The sequence below is a fragment of the Plectropomus leopardus genome, chromosome 18 (assembly GCF_008729295.1).
Source record: "Plectropomus leopardus isolate mb chromosome 18, YSFRI_Pleo_2.0, whole genome shotgun sequence".
Classification (NCBI taxonomy): Eukaryota; Metazoa; Chordata; class Actinopteri; order Perciformes; family Serranidae; genus Plectropomus; species Plectropomus leopardus.
The window spans coordinates 3899457-3921480 of record NC_056480.1 but is presented as its reverse complement, the minus strand read 5'-3'; the positions used below and the strand labels follow the sequence as shown (position 1 = coordinate 3921480).

Here is a 22024-nt window from a genome sequence, read left to right as displayed (position 1 = left end):
TTGATTGGCCCCCTCTTGTTATTGATGAGGGAGAATTTAATTCAACCAACTCGTTTGTCAACATGACACTGCCATTTAACAATGAACTCTCTCTATCTCTCTCTCTCTCTCACTCACACACACACACACACACACACACACACACACACACACACACACACACACACACACTCACACACACTCACACTCACTCTCACACACTCAGAGCAAACAGAGAGCAATAAGACCTAATTCTGCAATAGACTTCCTGTACGGAAAAGGATGCGTGCACTTTGTCAGATTCAGGTTTTCTTAAGATATGTCTTCATTTATAGCAAAACTAGTAAAGCCTGCTGCAGAACACATTTTGATACTATTAGAGGTGTAACGGTTCGATACGACGTGATGGTGTCATGGTAGGGTGCATTTTTGATACAGTCAAAAAGTATAAATGCCAGAAAAAATTCCTTGATTTTTTTTTTTTTTTAATTTTATTTTCGTTTGTTAAAACTAACATTGTAAAGAAAAATCTTGTTTTTTGACTTTGAACAACTATAGAGCTATACCTTTGGTGTCCTCGTAGCAGCACATAAAACAGAAACAGCTCTTCATAAAATATAAAATGTGGTATTGAAGTTAGAGCTGAAGCAATAATCCTGTGTCAAGGTATACTGAGGTATGAAAATCAACGGTTATCATACCCTGCTTATCTACAGTATTGAATCAAATGCAACTGGACGGAGAATCTCACCTTTATTTTAGTTATTTTCAAAAGGGAGACTTTACCAGTCCTTTCGTTAAAAAAGGAAACACTTAAAAACACTGTTGTCTCTTAAATGCCAGAGAATTTTCTTTGTTTTGTTATGGCAGGAATCATGGTGTGGCTGAAATGGGCTCATGAAGGAATAATGGTACCCGACTACATTAAGCATAATTGTAAAGCTTGTGTTTTCCACTACAGAGTAGAGTCTTATATCTGTGGCTATGAATGTTCAAACAGCAGCAGTAATTTCTTTTTCCCTGTTTAAATCATTCAGGAATGACTGCCTAAATGCTGCTGGGATGTTAGCATGAAGCGTTTGTGTTTCTGCTTGTATTTGTCTTGTTCCGCTGATTGAAACAGAGCAGTGAAGTCAGCGTAAATGAGTTGACATGTAACCTTCTGCCATTTAGCTGTTATCTAAGAAACCAAAGTGACTCCTAAGCCAGACCTGAAGGTTATTGGAGGATCTTATATTTAGGGATCTTCTATCTAGGACGGCTGTTGTGAGGAGTTAGAGCCGCTTGGCGTTTGGCAGCTCGATCTTCCAGCGCACTTGTCAAACTGTCCTTGAGGAAGATACTGAACTCAAATTACTCCCAGTGGCTGTTCCATTAGCGTGTGATTGTGTATGAATGTATAAAAACTGAGTAGCAGTTTGCACCTTTTACAGTAGCCTTGGCCGTTAGTGTATTATTGCGTGTGTGTGTGTGTGTGTGTGTGTGTGTGTGTGTGTGTGTGTGTGTGTGTGAAAGCACTTTGCGTGGGCAAACAACTAGAAGAGTGCTATACTAATGCAAGTGCATTTACCAAGTCCTTTAACTTTTATTTCTGGTGTGGTAATGGTAATCATACTTATCACTATTTAAGCTGTATATTTTATTTTCCAAAAGCATCATCTGGTTTATGTGTACCAAAACAGAAAGCCTCTTACCAAATGGTTGAATAAAAACGTGTATTGTTGCACTCCTAGATACTGTAAATATGTTACTCAACTAAAAATACAAAAACAAACTTGCATTTTTTCATTTCATGCTTGTAATGGATATATTTCTCTCAGTCGTTGGCAGATTGGTGTGTGTGTGTGCAGTTGAATCAGTCACCTTATTATAAATCATTAAGAAAGTATCAGTATACTTATTTTTTATAAGACATATTAATTAAATATCATCATTTAACAGTTTAGTTTCAGGTCTGGATACAGAAACAACAGGTATTGTGTGGAAGTTTCGAGGCACAATCTATTTTTGGCTCCTTTCATACTACACACACTGCTCTTCATGTGTGTGTTTTTTTGTGTGTGTGTAACTGATCAGAAGTCCACTATGGCCTATAAGCCCACGATGTCAGACAAAGCATCGGCAGCAGGTTGCAGAGTAGTTATAAAAGGATAGATATAACAGAAGGGAAAAAGAAACATATTGCTATTGATGAGGCCCGCCGTGCGCCATATTTTTCACCTCTCCTTCAAATCCGCGCACACCTCCCACCCCTCCCGCGATGGACGCACAAAACACACTATATTCTACAAGAAATAATTGCTTTTGTCTGGAAGGAGTTTGGATCGGGGCTCCTCTGCGCTCGCCCTTATGTGGAGAGGGGGCTCTTGAGGGACAACCGGTCGCTTCTTTATATGGCTTCTCCTCGCCCTCCTCCCCCTCCTGCTCCTTTTCTTTTTTCCTCCCTCTCTCGCTTGTTGGACACGCGGATGTCATCTGTCAGTGGGGAGTGGGCTTTTTTTTTTAATGGTGGGGCTCCTTTGTGATGTTACGTGTGTCTATGCATACATGACATCAAAAGCTGCAGCGGGTTATGAGAGTGCTCTGAAGGAAAAGTATTGTTGTAGTAGTAGCAGCAGTAGTAATCACAGTATTACTACTCGGAAAAATAGTGGAAATAAACAGCACTAACAGTAGTATTAATACTAGCAGCAATTTAGATCGAACATAAAAGTTATAAAAGGGGTTGTAGTTAACTTTATTTGGCTAAATCAAACCTCCTTAAGTTTACGTTAATTACATAAATGTATGTTAAGAACGTAATGTCATTTGTTGGGTGCTTATTCAGAAACCGTTATTAGAATACATTACAGCAGTAGTAGTCACTTTTTTAGTACTGGTAGAAATGTTGGAAATAAAAGCATTAGTAGCACTAATAGTATTATTATTATTATTATTATTATTATTATTAAAATGGATAGTTCACCCAAAAATGAAAATTCAGTCACCCTCATGCCAATGTAAAGTCAGTTTTATAGTCCACAAAACAATGCCGAAATTTCATGGGTAAAAGGCGTTGCGCTCATCTCCCAACAAATGTTAAAGTACTACATAATAAAACTGTTACCTAAAACCACAAAATGTCTCCATACTGCTCGTCCAAAGCAATCCAAGTAACCTGAAGCCCTGACATGCCAAGTTGTCTTGAAAAACATCACTGGCGTCACGTTTTTAGCCTTGTTGTAGCCTGTAGCAGCTAGTGTGGGAGCTGCCTTCTCTGTGTGTGGGTGCATAGACTGTAAACAAAGATGGACGGCACGGCCTCACTTACCCCCGCTTTGCTGAAGTAAGGTTAAAATATCCAGGATACGGGTGTTTACATCTTGTGAGGGTGATGTCATTGAGAGCCCGCATCTGCACAGAAGTGATATCTGCAGTGGAGGAGTTCCCACCAAAACACCCGTCCAACCAATCGTGAGCAGCTCAGTTGAATGCGAGCGCAGGTATTGACCGTCACGGCTGTCAGTAATGGCGGAAAAGCCCTCTTTAGTATAATCTAATAACTCATTTAAACCAAACTGATCATAAAAAACAAACACTCAAACAAACAGAGTGATGAGAGCTACCTTCAGTTACAGACACCGTCTTTGGGAAAAATTTATTTGGCGCGTACTTTGAGTTTTTAGTTTGGCCTGTGTCCACTCACCAACGTGGAGGGGCGGGCCTCAGGACCTGTACTGCAGTCGGACACCAGGGGAAGATCGAGACTGAATAGCCTCACTTTGGGGGAGCTGTCATGTATGGAGACATTTTGTGTTTTATTCATGTATTTTTTTAGCGTTTGAATCCTGAGTGCAACACCTTTTATCCTTAAAACTCTGGCCGAGTTTTGTGGACTATAAGACTTCACCAGACTTTCCGTTGGGATGAGGGTGATAATGACTGAATTTTCATTTTTGGGTGAACTATCCCTTTAATATAAGAAGCAGTAGTTATAGAAAATAAGTAGTCATGGTATTACTAAAGGAGTAGTAGTGGGGTTAGCGACTAAATCAGCAGTAGTAGTTATAGTATTAGCACTTATAGAGTAATAGTTGTAGTAGAGGCCGTGACAGCAGTAATAGTCAAAGTATTGATACTAATAGAGGGTATAGAAGCATTTGTACAGGTTAGAAGCGTTAGTAATACAAACTGAGAAAAGTGGTTTTAGTATTAGTAGTTGAGGAGTAGTAGTTTTTGTAGTAGTGGCAGTGTCAGATGTACAGGTATCAGTATTGTAGTTTAATTAGTACAGACTATCGGTAAGTGTTACTGCTTCTAATGCAGACACTAAATATTATAGCGTAGTAGTTGTAGTATAGGCCACAGCAGTAGTACTGTGTGTGTTATTACTAATAGCACCATTGTTAGAAGGTATTAGTACAAACTTATAGAGGAGCAGTAGAGGTTGTAGTAGTGGTAGTAGTAACCATACAATTACCAGTGTAGTAGAATAGCACAAACTAAAATGTTATGTCTCTGTGTTAGTTGCAGTATTAGTAGTCTAAATGGTAGTTGTGGCAAGTTCTGTAGCGGTATTGGTGTGGATAGAGGTAATTAGCAGTAGCAGCCACAGTAGTAGTATATGCAGTATCAGTATATGAGTACTGCAGCAGTAAAGTCAGAGCATCAGGACGCTCCTGATGATGTTTTATCCGTGCAGCAGATACTTTATATCTGACGTTTCCTTTCTCTCCCTGCATAGACATTAACACTGGCAGACAGCCCGAGGCCTTTCCATATATGAGGGCCATAATTGATCGATAACTTATTAACAACTCAGTCCCACCTCGGAGTGTATACAGAGAGTGGGGGGAGAGAGAGAGGCGTGTGTGTGTGCCGTTTGGTCGATTTTCTTTTATTGACTGATATTTAGCGTATAGATTTTTCTATTTAAAAAAATCCATGTCGGCGATAATCTGGAGTGTAAATGCACAGCGGCGCAGATTGAGGCGGCGCGTCTGACAGCCGGGTGGAGTGCAGACTGTGGAGAGGAGAGTTGACTGCCGGGAGGCACCTTCTCTCGGACACACACACACACACACACACAAACACACACACACACACACACACACACACACACACACACACACACCAGGGCAAGTAAAACACTCTCACCGACCCTTAATAGGAAAAACATTCAATTTAGATTCAGCTCAACTGACATTTTACGCACATTTTACGCACACGCGCACGTACCTTTCCTGAGCCCGAAATAATTACTAATTTAACACCCGTGGCTGTGCAGGCTTTGATTATTCACCTCTGTGAGGAGAAATAAAATACATTAGTTGAGTGCTGCAGGTGACCTTGCGTTGGCCAGACCCACGTAAATCTATATGAGAGGGAGAGAGAGAGGGAGAGAGATCCACCTGCTGAAATATACATCAAAGGTTCCCCCCCTTTTGAATTCATGTCCGCACATTGTGAAGAGGCGATCGATTTTTCGGGAGGCCGGCGATGATGTGATTATTGGCTTCATTATAATGAAGTAATCAGAGGGAGGATCAATTGGCCGGATCCGTGGTCAAAACGGGGGCGAGAGAGTGCGTGTATGTAATATGTGTGCACATATTGAGAAACACTAGTAATTCAACAAATATTAAATACATTTTCCATATGTGCATATATTGTTCCTATATCATTCTATAATATCAATAACTTTAATTCGGATAAGGTGCACAGATGTGTGAATAAATGTCAAAATTCGGTGCTAAGACATAAACGCACAGAGAAAGTGGGGTCGCGTGTGTGATTGTGTATATGTGCATATGTGTGAGTGTGTTAGGGGGGGAAAGGGGGTGGGGGTGTGGGGTAGAGAGGGGAGGGGTGGGGAAAGGGGGGAAAAAAAAAAAAAAAAAAAAGGGGGGGGGCTGGGTATCTCTGTCTGTCTCCCGGACGGAGCGCTTCGCCGTGCCAGAGTGCGTTCAGGCTGCGCGGTGAAGGACCGAAACCACCGGGGTTCCCAAAATAAACTGAGGGGACGCAGATACGCGCGCACACACACGTAGGATACACACACTGAGAGAGAGAAAGGCTGGAGAGAGAGAAAGAGAGAGAGGAGGAGAGATACACACCGGCGGATGGCGGAGCAGAGCCAAAGAAAAGACACGTAAAAAAGAAAAAGGGGATCTCGCTTCCCCCTCCTCTTTTCTCGCTTCAGCGGAGGAGGAAAGCAGAAGACAGGTGTACTTATTGATATGGATTTATTCATTTATTTATCTATCGATTTTGCTTTAATTAGTGACCCGCGGTAGAGAAAGAGGGAGAAACAGCGAGGGGAGGAGAGGGAGGAGCGAAAGTCAGACAGGAGGTGCCTGCGTAGCCTTACTTTATTATTTGATTATTCCCATCTTTTAACCAAATAATGCTTTTATTTGTGTCGCTTTGCGTGCGCGTATTCTCTTGTAAACCAGCCAGCTACTAACCAAATCTTTTACGACAACCAAAAAAAAAAGAAGCAACTCCAGTGTGACACGGACAGTTTTCATTCATTTCTCTGCATGTGCAAAAGGATCCGCCGGTTGTTTGTTTGAGACTTTTCATGACAGCGCAGGAGGAGATCTTTTCACAAGCTAAACCAAAGCAAAGCCGAGGAGGAGACGGAGAGGCACTACGATCTTTACGCACAGCTGTCTGGACACAATAAATGGAGTCTAATTGTGTCTGTGTTGCATCCAGCGGAGAGCAGCCGAGAGAGGAGCACCGACTGCACTAGATTCACATGGGTGCGATGATAACAGTCCATCGTCCAGTCACCTGCAGCCGGTGTTAGCCTGAATGGATATCCGCTGGTAGCTTTTCTCCCGAAGCGCGCCTTGCACATCGCTGCGTCTACGTGTGTGTGTGTGCCGGACACTCCGAGAAGACACAAGTAACGGGGCCGTATCTGTATCCCAGAGCAAATCAAAAGAAATGTGAATCCGCTGACTCGATCCATAGAAGAAGAAGCCAAATACTGAGTCTTTTTTTTCCACCCCAAACCATCTTCACACCCGGCTCCACAAACCTGGAAAGCATACGAAGAAAAGGCCAAAGAACGACGGACGCTCGACGGATAAGAGAAGAAGAAAAGTGAGACTAAAATAAAAAACAACGACCCCCAGGTCGACAGAGGACCATGTTTGTCCCCCTGCCGGTCCCCTTCGTCTTTCAGAGAACAGCGTCCGACTTCAGCGCCTGGAGACTCAAGTCCTCGCTGGCTCCGCGGTCCAGCCCCGGTAAGACTCATTCCTGCTGGTCCTTATGTGCACCACCTACACAAAGAATAAAGCACGGTTATTATCAGATTAAACTATTTTTAAACCACAGATCAAGTTGCATTTACATATAAAAAAATGACATTTTCTTATCTTAGTTTCATTTCAAATTTAACTAAACTTTTATGCACAAAAAAGACATTTATGTACATTTTACTTAATATGACAACATACAACTCAAAAGAAGCATTTTTCCATATGTAAAAGTTATTTACATCATTTGCACCCAAACCTAAATGTCTCAGTCTTTCAGTGAAATTTTTTTCCAGAAAAAAAATCTGTCAAGGTGTTTAGATGTTTATAAAATTCAAATCAACTTGTCTCCTAATATATTAATCATTTTGTTTTGATTTCACTTGCTTGACTCAAAATTACACAACTAAGTTGAAAGTGTATTTATGTGCAAAAAATAGACCTAATATCTTAATGCAAAGGTGCATTTTTTACATGCAGCTTTCCCCCTGAATTTCTACTAACAGGAATAACACATTTATCACTAATAATGCAGAGAGCTTAATTTAAATACTTACTTGCACACAAATCCAAAAATGTAAAATTAAAAAAACACTCAGAATTTGGACGCATGAATATTTGGCTCATTAGCATCCATCACAGAGGCGCCCCTCACTCTCTCCTCCTCATCTTTCCCTCCTTTCATTCATGGCACTCCATCCATCTCAACCCTCATCCCATCTGCCTCCTCGCTCCTCTCCTCTCCTTCAGTCTCTTCTCGGTCAGGTTAGGCTGGAATATTCATGGTCATCTATCGATCAGAGGGTATTGATCTCTGACTGGGGCCCACGTTGGGAAAACAGGAGTACAGTCAAGTTGGCTGAAGGGAGAAAGTTTAGCTTTGCTGGAGATGACGTGAGCAGAAAAAAAAGAGAAGAGATTTAAAATATAGTTTGCAAATTGTCACTCAATACACAAAACTAATATTCTGATAATTGAGAAACTTGCATTGAGATTGTCAATCAATAGTTAGTCACTTTAACAATCTTATCATGCCTTTATGCTGTGCTTTAATGCCCCTTTTGATCACTTTAATATTGCTGTAGTGACTTGCAGTGTGATCAATAAGGTTAATGACCTTTATGGTGTTTTTTCATCACACTATAATGTTCCTATAATATTCCTAAAACACATTATCTGTGATTTGCTCACCACAGAAAACTAAAAAGAATGAAAAACTAAAAATGAGCGGAAATGGGACTGAGTTTAGGAAAAGAAAAAGTATTCTTTTGTCAATAAATTAGATTTTTCAGGTTTATCTCAGCTTTCTCACACACACTGCTTCCGTTTTTCTCTCCACCTGTGGGACTTTTAAAACTTCATCGTGTGACTCGTTGGCCGCTGTTTCAACACAAACCATATGCGTGTACCGAAGTGTGTCTACATGTTCAAGTGCTCGGAGGGGTGACACTGCCAGTGGCTCCCCCTCTGTCCCCCATCCCCACCCGCCTTAATCCACCCAAGCGGAAATTTCCAATGACAGATGGGGGGGTAGGTGTGTATGCTGAGCCGTGCCGAGCCGTGCAGGGGTAATTCAGGCTATCACCTTAAGTAGGTGTCAGGAGGAGAAAAACGGTTGAGGTTTTAATGAGAGCTGCTGCTGGTGGCTTTGACAGGCGACATATAACCGCTGGCCTCTGTTTTGGGTTGGAGGGTGGGGGGTGGGGTCAGTTTCTCTGTTGGTCCTTTAAGAAATTAAAGTGGAAGATACGATGAGAGAAGACGATGTGGAGGCTGGGCTGTAGGAGGCTTAGTGAATGATTGGATGAATAACAGAATGAGAGAGTGCATAAATGAATAATGAATGAATGAGAAGGTGAAAGTTGGCGAATTAACAGGTGAAAGAATCAGCAAATTGAATTGATAAAAGCAGTAAGAGAAACTGTGATTGAGTGAGAGAATTAATAAACCCAATGAAGAGATGAAACGCTTGAATAAATTAATCATTGGGTGAAAAAAATCAATCATCTGAACGGTCTAAAGAATGAATGATGGCTGAATATGTGGAGGAATAAAAAAGAAGATAAATTATTTGACAAATGAGTAGAAAAATTGAATGTGTGAGTGAATGTGAGAAAATGAAATAGTGAAAGTGTACGGGCTGCTTTTATATTTAAAGGAGAAGTGTGTAATACCCTTTTCCCAAATTAGCCCACACGCTCAGGTTTTTTAAACAGGACAGAGCTGTGTGCACGGCTCTGCAGCAGACCGGTACATGTGGGCTGTTTTGGTTTGTCCATTCAATGTTACGGACAGGCCGGACAATGGTTCGTAAACAGTAGAAAGCAGCATGGAGGCCAGTGAAAACTTAACACTGGTTACTTCTCTTTATAAATGTCTTACTTATTTCAAACTCGGTGCAGACTAATTTGGATCTGTGTTTTAGCACTGCTTAGGAGGAGACAGACAGTATTTAGTGGTGCCGTGTCATTGCATCTCGCAATGGAGCTGAAATTACTGCGTTCAATGTTCTGCATGTTGTTTTTCCAGCTATGTTGATCTAATCTGGAGGCGATTAAAAACTTGCGTCTGCTGCAAAGTCATTTGACCCAGGCATGAATGCCAATTGTACAAATTCCTATGGCATTAAAAAGACAGATGTAAACAGGTGATAAGAGTGTTTTTTTGTTTGTTTTGGGGTTTTTTTGAAAATGAGGCTTAAGATTTAGGTGGATTTGGCGGCGTGAGTGGTGGTGATCTGCAGGTTGCAACCAGCTCAAACATCTCTGTTACATTTCTGTCATTGTTCATTGAGCAGGGGGTTTTTATCAGGAGCCAAATTATCCACAGATATGTCTTCCTCTCTGACACAAACAGATCAGGTAATTAAAACCAGTATAAAAAAACTGAATAAGGCACACGTCACAAATCAGTCCATCTCCGGCGCTGCTTGTTGCAGATGTCCATCCTTACTTTCATTTAAGTCAAACATGAAAAAAAAAAAAAAAGTTTTTCACTCAAAGCCCCTTCAGGTTTCTGGCCTCTCCTGCACAATCCCTGCTGTTTGTTTATAATTACTTGTTTTTATCACATCTTGTGTGCTACTAAAATTCAAAATTCAGATTCAGATGTGATTCTAACTATAATTGTCGATGTGAAAACACTAGTAGCCCAATCTAGAGCTTGTGTTTGGTTTGTCCGTTTTGGCTTATGAAACATGGTAGTCTTCATAAACGAGGATCTGCTCCCAATATAGATATAAACAGCTCATTCTGAGATAACAAAAACACAATCCTTATTTTCCAGTGATTACACACTAAAGAAAACATTATTATTATATTCAGTTTCTGCCAATGTATCTGCCTGAATCCTACACGGTGGACCTTTAAACATGTTGGTGTGATAAGCAGCCGATACACAGGAGAGAAATAAACTTCGTAGGAGAGCAAAGGCCAACACTCATCCCTCATTTCCCCCTCTGTTTTTTCCTCCTCTCTTCTCCGTCTTTCATCCTTAATCTCTGGAGAGAAAGAAACTCAGAATCCCCTGTTTCTCATTCTCTCTCTCATTTCTGTGAAGTATTCACTTGACACGAAAGCCTTTTCAGTAAAATGCAAACTCTTCTCTCTCTCTCCCTCCTTCTCTCTCTCTGTCTCGTTCCCTATGGACAGGGAGGTTGTTGAATTGGATTTGCCTGGTGTGGTTTGGCCGGGCCCCATAAGCCACTTTAGCTAAGTCTGTTACCCACAATTCTCTGTCTCTCTCTGATCTGCGCCTTTGACCAAGGTGTGCATGTGTGCATCAGTACGATTGCCTGCACCTGCGAGTGTGTGCGCGCGCGCCCACATAGCGGGTGTGTTTGCGTTGGTGTGAGCAAAGACGGGGGGTGTCAGAAGTCTGAGATGAGGTGAGTGAGGTTCAGTGGAGAAGGAGAGAGAGAGGTCCTAAACAGCAGACGCTAGCAGACAGTGGTTCTACAGTGGATCTAAAGTGAGGGCTTATGGGTTTTTTGTCAGCTCGACTCTTTAACACTACAGTGTTGAGACTGCTGGCCTCAGCTCAGCCGGGCCTAAGACACGTCACCGCAGTAAAACGCTTTTAAAACAGTCACTGGATTGAATTTGTTAGCTGTGAGTGAAGATGTCTGAGATCTTTGCACGTTTTATTTTTTCCTTTAATCGCCCAGTGTTATAATTTCGGTAATTTAAATTGTTCAGCTGAAGACGTAAACCGGGGATAGTCATTTCTTCAAAATAGCAGAGGCCAGGGGCCAGTTAATAAACAAATATTACTAATAGTCATCAGTATATAATAAATTGCTTGTTTTAAACCCTTTCAACATTTGCTGTACACTGGGGTGTTTACATTTAGAGTGGGAAACACAAAATCGCCATGAAAACTTATCAAAAAATGCCAGATATTTCTCAATTCTGCTTTATCTTTGTCTCTGACACAAGACAAAAAACGTTTTATGTTACAATTAACTGGATCAAAATTGCCACCAACTCCAAGTTACCAGTAAATTTATGTTTTTGTGGTTTCTTGAATTAGTTATTGTAAAATAGGTCTTAAATTTCATTCAGTAGCAGTAAAAAAATCTTAAATGTAACTTGATTGTACCTGTAGGAACCATGCATCCTCCTGAATCAAAAGTCATGCATTGATTTTTGATATGAACAGTAACTGTGCACATTTTCAAAAGAGCCATCTTACCTAAAACATGGTTGAGTGGTCTTTTGAAAGAGGTCAAGGGCACTCTTTTATCATAGAGAAAAAAGTAGGAAAGGAAAGAAAGGTAGGAAAAAGCATCAATGTGTTTCAACACAGCGACCTTCGTCAGGGCGTTTAAGCACTCAAATGTAATTTCACTTTAGTCTGCACAGAGTTTTAGAGAGACTATATAAGTAAGAGATATGAAAAAAGACGTAACCACCATAACATTTTCGCTGGCCTCCATGCTGCTTTTTACAGTTTGCTGACCTGTTTTCCAGCCCGTGTGTGACATTGAATGTGTCACATCAATTAAAAACAAACAAACAAACAAACAGTAAGGCACACTCAAAATACTGCAGGGCCATGTACACTGTCCTTGTCTATTGGCAATGGGAAAAGAATCTATAGCATAATTTTAGCTGGTTTTCCTACACATACTTATTTTGAAAGGAGTATAACTAAGAGAAGGCACTGATGTGATCAGTTTTAAGGTTTTAATTTCTCATCATGTGTAGGGTTTTTATACTGAACAAAAGATAGACCATAAGGAGTGGACTGGGGAAGGGGCTGAGAATGAACCCTGACATCTCATCTATGTTGACTCTGGTCATAAACCAGCAGGAAGATTAAAGAAGGCCGAGGAGAAACTGCATCCTTTTGTCCAAAAGCCCCTCATTGTCTTCTTTCTTGTTTGCTGGTCATTAATAGACTTGTGCCGTGCAGCTACTCAGATGAACTGCTGAAGAGCGGAGACCGATGCTCCTCAGTTCATTTTGAGCATCAGATCTTTGCCACAAAGGCTCGATAATGCTCCTCTTTTGTGCAGCTCGGAGATCTGACCAGACAGTCTTCTCTGCTGTGTGGTTTTCAGAGGGCAGGCAGGGCGGAGAGGGACCTGTAGCTGCTGCTGCTCTGTCCCCGCTCTGCACCACAACAAAGGAAATCTAAATGCTCTTTTATTTTATGTACACTGCTGTAAAAATCCTCCAGGGCCACTGTGGCCCATATAAAAACTGAGAGCTGTCAAATTCTCAGAGAGAAGGCACGTGTCTGGATTGAGAGGGATGGTTTATTTATGTTGGCTACTCTGAGAGGCCTCTCATCCGAGCTGTAGTTATTCAGCACAGAGTTGGTTTTATTTGATGCTCCAGCCTGCGCCGTTCTATTGTCTGCTTTTCTATTTAGTATACGCCTTTACACAGTCATCAGCCATCTAAGTCATGAAACAAAACAGGAAGAGCTGCGTAAAAATATGTTAAGCATGTCATATTAAAAATACAAGAGAAAAACCAAATTAAAAGAAAAGTAATTGTTAAATCTAAATTGCCACAGTAGCAACATTGTATAAGATACTGGAACAATGTGGCAATAGTGCTGTTCTGCTGTAGTTTAATAACCGTGCAGAGAAACTTTTATTGCAGAGTTCAAAGCACAAACCTCCTGCCCACACACACACACATATACGCACACACAAAGTGCTCCGTGCTGCTCGATAACTACCTCCTCTCCCACCCAGGATCTTCACCTCGCGGTGCCCAGGAGGGGGTTGTGTTGTCTGGGCCACACCAAACTGGGCCTGAGCAAAGGCCCTTGTGCCTGAATTAATTGGCTGTGTGCGCATGTGTTTGTGTGTGAGCTCGTGTGCAAGAGTGTGTATTTGCAAGTATTTGTGTTTGTGCGAGGAAGGCAGGAGAATTTGTTCAAGTTGGAGCGGTATCTTTTTATACGTCTGTGCATGTGTAGGGGCATACAGTATATGAAGCTCTTTTTACACATATATCGTGCTATAAGGCCACTATGAAGTCCCTTCATTGTGGTGCCTTTGTATTTTTACACAGAACCAAACCAAAGTGGGATCATGCCGCTCCAGTGCGTGGTTTTAGACAGCATGCCAGCATCGCAGAAAGAAAAGAGGCGTGATATTTAACATATCATCAGCCTCTTGTGTGACATGAAACAATGGTGCCCAACTGGTGGGTTGCAGTCCAAAAGTGGGATCAAGGGTCCACTCTGAATGACTCGTGAATGTTTATTTTGAAGTATAGTAAATTTTTGGCACAGACCTTTTCATTTCAAGTACTGTTTCTATTTACTTTTGCAATATGTTTTATTTCTTTGTGTTTTAAGCCAACGTGTTATTCATGTTTTGTGTCATAGAATTGAATATGTGGTCATTAATAATGTGTGGACCTTGAAGTAATAACTAAGGAGAAGTCTGGACCCCATGACTGGTGGGGAACTGACTCCTAACATATGCATTGGCAGGGCTTTATAAACAATAACAATAGCATAACATGGCAAAAACAGTCATTTACCGCCTCTGTTATGTGGTGGCTGATCTTGCTCTCTGCTCAGAGGTTAAGGAGCTCCAGAAATTGTGTACCAATTGTGGACATTTTCAGGCTGCTTTACTTCCTTTTGAGTTAACCACTAACTTCTACTAGCATTTTTTAAAAATCTGCTGCAGTCAGTCGCACACGTAACACATTGTCAAATTGTCAAACCCGTCCTGCCAGCTGTCCTGTTTATACAAACACCGTTTCTGCGCTGTCACTACCTCCCGAGGCGTGACAACTCTGCCCCCCTTTTCCGCGATCGTTCCTGATATACAGAACCTCAAGGTGGCACAATGGCACGATATTCCCCCCTTAAACAAGCAGTGTAAAAAGGACTAGTGTGTTGGAAAGTATGTGTGATAGAGGTGTGTATAAGCAGGAATTTAGACTGTACTGTATGTACTGTATGTCTGCAGCTGTGTTCAAATGAAAAGTGTGTGGTTTATGAAGATGAATTTCACTTAGTTTTTTCGGTGTGTGTGGTCAGTGTGTGTGTGTGTGTATGAAGCTGCTGGCAGTGTGTGTAAGCAGACAGACAGGTACACGATTCAATAATTGCACGTTGAGGTCAGTTATGGATCTGTCCGGCATGTGTGGTTTATCTGGAAACCGCAAGCTCATAGCTGCCCATTGTGTGAGCGGTTTTAACCTTCCACTGCTATTGATTAGCCGGCATTGACTACTCTCCCACCACCCCATCTGTGTGTGTGTGTGTGTGTGTGTGAGAGAGAGAGAGTGTGTCTGTGGACTGTTGATACATGTGCATGAGAATTTGTGGTTCTAACCTGTGTGTGTGTCTGTGGGAGGACTGGGTGTGAGTAGTGACATGAACGATTGCCATGAATGTGTAGGAATGCAAGAAAGTGTGTGCATGTGAGGACACCTGCTTCTGTGTGCGTGCACGTTTGTGTGTGTGTGTGTGTGTGTGTGTGTGTGTGCGTGTGTGTGCGTGCGTGTATGGATCTGATTTTAAAAGGGGCAGCGTCGTTGGTGAGTCCCGGTGCTAACGTGATTGCGAATGACAAAGCGTCCAGGCGGGTTTGTTAGCTCCATAATGGGGAATCAATAGACACAACACAGATGTCAATACAACATGCTTTATTGCGTTAAGCCGCCTCACCCCCACCCAGGGCTCTGCACACACACACACACACACACACACACACACACACACACACACACACACAAAAACAAACTCTAGCTGTTAGGTATCTGCTCTGGGGTTGCTGTCTGAAACATGTACATGCAGATGTTTAACACACACACACACACACACATAAAAATATGCATGCTGACTGGCATCACTGTTACCTTCGCACATCTGCATGATGTTCCTCACCTGCACATATTTCCATAAAGTTTGTGCTGCAGTGTCTCTGGAAAGGATTCTTTGTCATCATGCTTTTTGCAAACATTTGTATTAATCTCTATGTATGATACTTTGGGCTGCTGTTGCTCAGGAGGTCGAGCAGGTTATGCACTAATTGGAAAATCGTCCGCTCGATCCCCGAACCCTTCAGTCTGCGTGTTGAAGTTTTCCTGGGCAAAAAAGGGAACCCCAAATTGCTCCTGATGTCTGTGAGTGCCTGTGAATGTTAAAGCTGATGAGCGTGTGGCAGATTCCACGGATTAGTGGTTGAGTGTTGGAATATTAGAAAGGTGCTGTACAAGAACAGGTCCGTTCACCATTTACTGACACATCAAGTCAGATCAAACAGGTTGTCAGTGAGCTTTATTAGAAACATTTTTGTCTGCGTCTTTTATGGAAATAAATAATAATAAGTGAAGACATCCTTTGTTTTGTAGACTCCTGTTTTGAAACCTTGAGTTTTACATGCAGTTGCCATCTTGGTTTTTTTTGGGTCAGAAGTGACCATATTTGGTGAGACGGTGGTGCTGCGGAGGAGCGAGCGGTGGATATGACTGAGAAGCCGGTGTGAGGCCTTGTCACTCACAGGCCACGCCCTTGTTATGCATAACTTGAAGACTTTATGAATATAAACCGGTAAGTTATATAAACCCACCCCCCCAGTTGTCATGAATGTTGAAATTAGCTATAGAGACCAAAACTGTTTTTTTGTACCTGTAAATATGCGTTTTTCTGCAGTAAAGTTTGGCATTTATGGAGATTGATTGGCTTTTGGAGACAGCTTCAAGGGGCCATTAGAGGAACCGCAGTGTTCGACACCTCAGCATTGACTTCATTTTTTAGCCCCAGAAGTTTTTTCTCCTTGCTGTAGTCTGTCGTGGTGATTTCTGAAAAACAAGTTTCATTCAAACACTTGTGAGTGAACGCATTAACCTGTAAGCAAGAAATATTTTGGCTGAATGCGTGAACTACAAGTCCAAAATAGACTGTCAATTTGTCAAGATTATGATGTTCTGTTTAACCCTATAAAACCTGAGCAAACTGATTTGATTTCTTTCAAAAACATGGGGAGAAGGCAGTGAGCAACTTAACAAGACATGGCACAAAAATCAGCAAGAAATTAGGAACAAGTTTCAAGAAAATTACTTGAAAATTAAAAATAAGGAAAGTAAAGACAAAAACAAGCAAGAAAATGACCTTTAAAAGATGCTGAAAATTGAAAAATAAATAACTATAAATAGTTTTCTGAATATTTTTCCTTTTTTTAAAAAAATTTCCTCTACCTTTTTTAAACAAAAAAATCAGGGCATTGACTTGTCACCTTGTACTGACTTCATGAAACTTGTTGGACATTGTTTTTTTCAAAGTTGTTCATGACCTTTTCTACCGTGTTTTTAAAAGGGAAATCAAACCAATTTTCTCCGGTTTCAGGGTTAAATGGCTTGCAAAAGTCATCTGAATGCAGCACAAAACTGATGTTGATCCATGTGTCAAAGTGTTAATCCAAACAAACTAAAGGCAATTACACATTTCTTTCTGTGTGCCAGCAGATACCTCCTGCCACACTACTCATTTAAATGCCAGTGTTAATGACTAAATGCACGCTTACTGTAGCAACACAGGAGCAAAACAGTCATTATATCCACCTCCACACACACACACACGTACCGCACATTACCGTCATGCCTGTGAACGCCTCAGGAAATAAACGCACACACACACATGCAGACGTTCTGTCTTTGTAACACACAGATGATAAAAGTCATTTCACACCACGGACACTACCTGCTGTGCGGATATGAAATAAAAATCCCCGCCACAGCCAAATATGGTCACCTGAACTCTGCTTCCCCTCGGCTGCTGTCCGTATGTCGGTCCATCCAACCAGCTCAAACTGTCATTGTTACCGTGGAAACATTCATAGGCCATTAGACACACATATAGAAGGAAAGGAATCTAGGTAAACACTGTCCTCCTCCACCTCTGCGCGCACACACACACACACACACACACACGAACACATACACACACACATGCACCCTCGATTGGACAGTCATCTTTGTCTTCTGCTCTTGATGGTCACAAAGACCATTAAGGGCTAAATTGGCTGTACTCAGGCTATATTTGACTTCCCCATGTGTCTCGCTCTCTTTGGGTTTGTAATCGCCAATCATGTAAGTGTGTGTGTCTGCGGCCATTTGTGAGTACATTTCCGGTATTTCTGTGCGTGTAAACATGAGCACCGGTGTACTTACGGAGTACTTATTTCTGCTGTGTGTGTGTGTGTGTGTGTGTGTGTGTGTGTGTGTGTGTGTCAAAATTGGTGTTTCCCTGATGGCTCATCTCGTGTGTGTTTGCGTGTGTGTGTGTATACAGGCCAGTGTCCATTTTACACCCCTGCTAAATAATGAATCCTGGCCACAGCAGGGGACCTTTTTTGGTTTAACACCAATGCGCACCCATAATCGAATGCACTCAGTGTGTGCTCCCCTTTTGTCCGACAAGGTGTCTGTCGATAGGCTTTCTCCTCGGCGCACATAAATGCCATAAAGAACCCCGTGCCTATTCATTCGTCTTATGGCTCACATTCCTCCTCTTCACGCTCCTCTCCATCCCTCCTTTCACTCCCTCCTTCGCTATAATTCCCTGCCTTGGCCCGGCGTGCCACCAGGGGTGTTCAGCCGGAAGAAGGGAAGGCGGAAAGAAAGAAGAACATGAGAGTGAGAGAGAGGGAGAGAAGGCCTGAAGGCTGTTCAGCTGATTAGCGGCTGGTCTGGGGTCAGTGCTGCTGCTCACCTCCTAATTAAGCAGAATGATTAGGTTTCACAGCAGACACGAATCAGAGTCGTGTGTGTGCAAGGTGGAACATTTAAGTGGCCGTTTTCGTTGCTCGTATTAGCACCTTATCGTTACGTAATCTGTATGTGTTTAGTGGCTGTGGAAAGGTATATTTATTACAGCGACTGCATGGCTTATTCAAGAGATCACCTGATCTTTGGCTCACCTTTGAAACACATTAAAAGCTCTAAAGGCAGACAGAAATTTTCAGAGTTGAGACATCACAGCTCAGACACTTATATTTCCAGGTAAATTGGTTTCTTGGCTGCACATACCCTCGGGATTAAAACTTTAGCTCACTAAGTTTTACTGTTATGGCAAACAAAAAAAATATAATCGTCTTATTCTCTTAATCTCAGATCCAGATCACATGCAGTATGTAATCTGTATGTCTTTGGGCTGAGATCCGTCTGTCCGCCACCTTCCATAAAAATCTCTTGATAAGTTTTGGAAACCTTCTGCTGTCGAGAAGAAGACAAAACAAGTAACTGACGAAAGGGGAAATATATCCCCCTCGGCTTGTACTGAAGCTTGTACTTCACTAAATGTTGTTAAAATGTAGACTTTTGTCACGATACTGCAATTTTTAACTTCCATACAATACATAGAAAAGTATCAATATTAGATACCACGTGGAAAATTTACCTCGAGGGCATATAATTTCAAATTTGACAACAATAAACTTGAGCTGGTGCTAGTGTTTCACTAATATGCATTAATAAATTGATATTTTTGACAAAAGTAATGTAGTCCTGTATTAGATATTCTTAAGGTTTGTGGTCACTTTAAAAAAAATCAAAACTATTAGAAAACATTGCTTTTTAGGAAACATATTGAACACAAGTCTATATTCTACATATTTAAAGAATATTGTATTGCTATGGTGTAGGCATGTGTTTGTTTATACAAGTATGTCACCAACATTGCAGCTAGCATGATGCCAGAATAAATCACAAGGTTTTTCCGTAGCAATACGTGACATCCCCCCTTTTTTAAATCTCCACACCTGCTTACTCGCACAAGACCAAAGACAAATGAAACCCTTCAAAGATAACACAACATAGCTTATTGCAATTTTAAAGTAGAAGAGGCACACGTGTGATAGTCTCTAGCAACGATACAAAAAGCCAGTTGTTTGTAGTCTTCGCTAAGATTGTCTATTAGTCACAAGAGGCATCACTTGGCTTTGTTTTTTTGGCCAAACGTTGCATTAATATACCATATACTGTGTTGTATATATTAATAAGTGATAATCACTTAAAAAAATATGTTAATTAGTTTTTAATATTTCTCAATATTCTAAGAATTTGAAAGTGAACTGCTTTTTGAAAGGGTGTACTTGAATTGAACTTGAATTGTACTTGAATTGTTATTCTGTTACATTATCACCACATCTGTGACATCAAACTGTCTCGAAATGACAATAGTCATTTATCGCAGTTATTTCTGAGACAATGTATCGTCTAACAAAAGCAGTTGCTGTGACAGTCCTACTGAAGTAACAAAAATGTTGTGTGTGTGTTTGTGGTGTATAGAAGGTGGTACTGTAGGTCTGCGCATGTGTGCTCTCCCGCAGGTGTGTGTGCTTACAGTATCTGTTAGCTAATGCCCGTCACTACCTGCTGCTGGTGTGTGTCGCACAGAAGTGTCGGTCTTTTGTGTCGACCTGAGGGCAGTGATCTCGTTCCCTTGCTTGCATGAATAGAGAGAACAGGGCTTAGGGAGAGGCTCCTGTCCTGCCTCTCAGGTCTCTGACATAATGAAGCCGGCGTGTGATCTCACGCAAAACCTTTTTTTGTGAAAGTGTGAATAAGCTCGTCTTGATGCACGCGTCTGCAAAGCTGTTTTTTCATAGAGATTAAAATGACAAGGCCGCGGATAAGCAGAACGGTGTGCGTTTGTGAGTGTGTGTATTCCTGTGTCTGCGTGCCGTCTTTGAGTACACTCTCCGTCTCTGAGTGTTTGCATGTTTATGTGCGCCACTGTAATGTAATCTCGCCGTTTGCAGCGCCGCAGGGACGTTTTATGCTCGCCAACATATTTTGTATCGAATAAACCACACACAGAGCGCCAATGCGTGTCTTTTGTGCGGCCCTTTTGCATGTCTGCTGTGTGCGTGTGTGTGTGTGTGTGTGTGTGTGTGTGTGTGTGTGTTCCTAAGCAATATGAATCCCTGCAGCCAACAATGCGTTTCTTCCCGCCGCTGATACATTTAGCTAATAAAGTCAGATGACAAAAGTGGGGTTAGTTAGATTGGTTTCCACCTCTTTTGTCTCCTCGCTTCATCCCTTTGGCTGGTGGTCAGCGCTGTTTTGGGGGGACGAGAGGAGATTTAGACCCCCCAATTTAATTTAGCGGACAGGAGTTATGGTAATGAACGTGCCGGAGAGAAAGGGGGTGTGTGAGGAGAGGGGAGGATGAATAGGGAGGAGGGGTCCCCATTTACCTTAGGAACACCACGTCCGTCCTCTCCTTCCTCCCTCCGACCCCTCCTTCTCTTCAGCCTGTCTTATTGAGAGACCAGCGGTGACTGTGAAGGGTTTTTAGTGAAAAACGTAATATCATGCAGGATGAGGGGGGGCTGCATGTATGCACAGAGACAGAAGTAAAGTGACAACAATAGGGGATGGAGAGAGGAAGGAGGGGTTGGACAGGCGCTGGGCCCGGCCCTTTTTAATAAATCTGAGTGCTCTGGTTAGTGCTTCAATCTGCTGTACTCAACTAACCCCCTACCCACATTACACACAAACACACACACACACACACACGCACGCTTTCAAATACATACATGCACTTACTCCCTGTGACTCATTTTCACCCACATATGCTGTCGCCAGACTAGGAGCTCAAGGGCTTTTAAAAGGTGTTTTTGGCCGACGGTACAGCTGATGCTGCTCCTAATTGTCCTGTCCAACAGATGTGGACACAAAAAAGTGTTTGGTGTTTTAATATTAATTTCTTTTTCCATTTTTTTCCTTCTTTTGAACTTTGTTGACAGTCTTTCTTCACCCGCCTCCACTGTCAACACATGACAGAAAGGTAAAAAAGTGGTGCTGTAGTTGTGCAATTTCAACAAGCATAAAAACAGACTAAGAGCGATGCTAGACAGCGAGCTTTTCCCCCACAAGTACTCGGATGGGCTGTATGTACAGCATCTAATGCACGCAATGAATCCAGTTTGAGTGCCTGGTGAGTTAAAGCAAAAAAAAAAAAGTCTCACGCAAGCATACAAAAAAACAGCTGCTGGCTATGTTCCTTGCATTTCTGGGTCCATTTTGTTGTTTGAAGGTGTAATTTTCTTATTCGTCATAGTTAAGCGGCCAGGTACAGACGGCACGGTGTCACGTTGAGACATCTCCAGCAGCTACAGTGGAGTCTAATAGCAGAAAATCTTTCACCTGTCTGAAATATCAACAGTGAAAACATAAGGTTTTGGTGTCAGATGGAGAGAGCAAGGGCCTCTTTGTGGACCTGCCATTTTATACCGATGAGTAACAGTCGTTCAGAGTGAAACCACTGCAGAGTCCTCAAGGCAGGGTGGGTCGCAAACATTGCAACGT

General features: G+C 41.9%; 1 protein-coding gene across 1 annotated transcript in view; it reads left to right on the top strand.

Annotated features, from left to right (window-relative positions):
• The first annotated feature begins 7117 nt into the window (after positions 1–7117).
• Positions 7118–22024, top strand: part of LOC121958071 (POU domain, class 2, transcription factor 1) — a 78955-nt gene continuing 64048 nt past the window's right edge. Inside the window, exon 1 of the mRNA XM_042506931.1 lies at positions 7118–7217. Within this exon, the coding sequence (XP_042362865.1) occupies positions 7118–7217 (100 nt within the window). The remainder of the gene's footprint in view (positions 7218–22024) is intronic.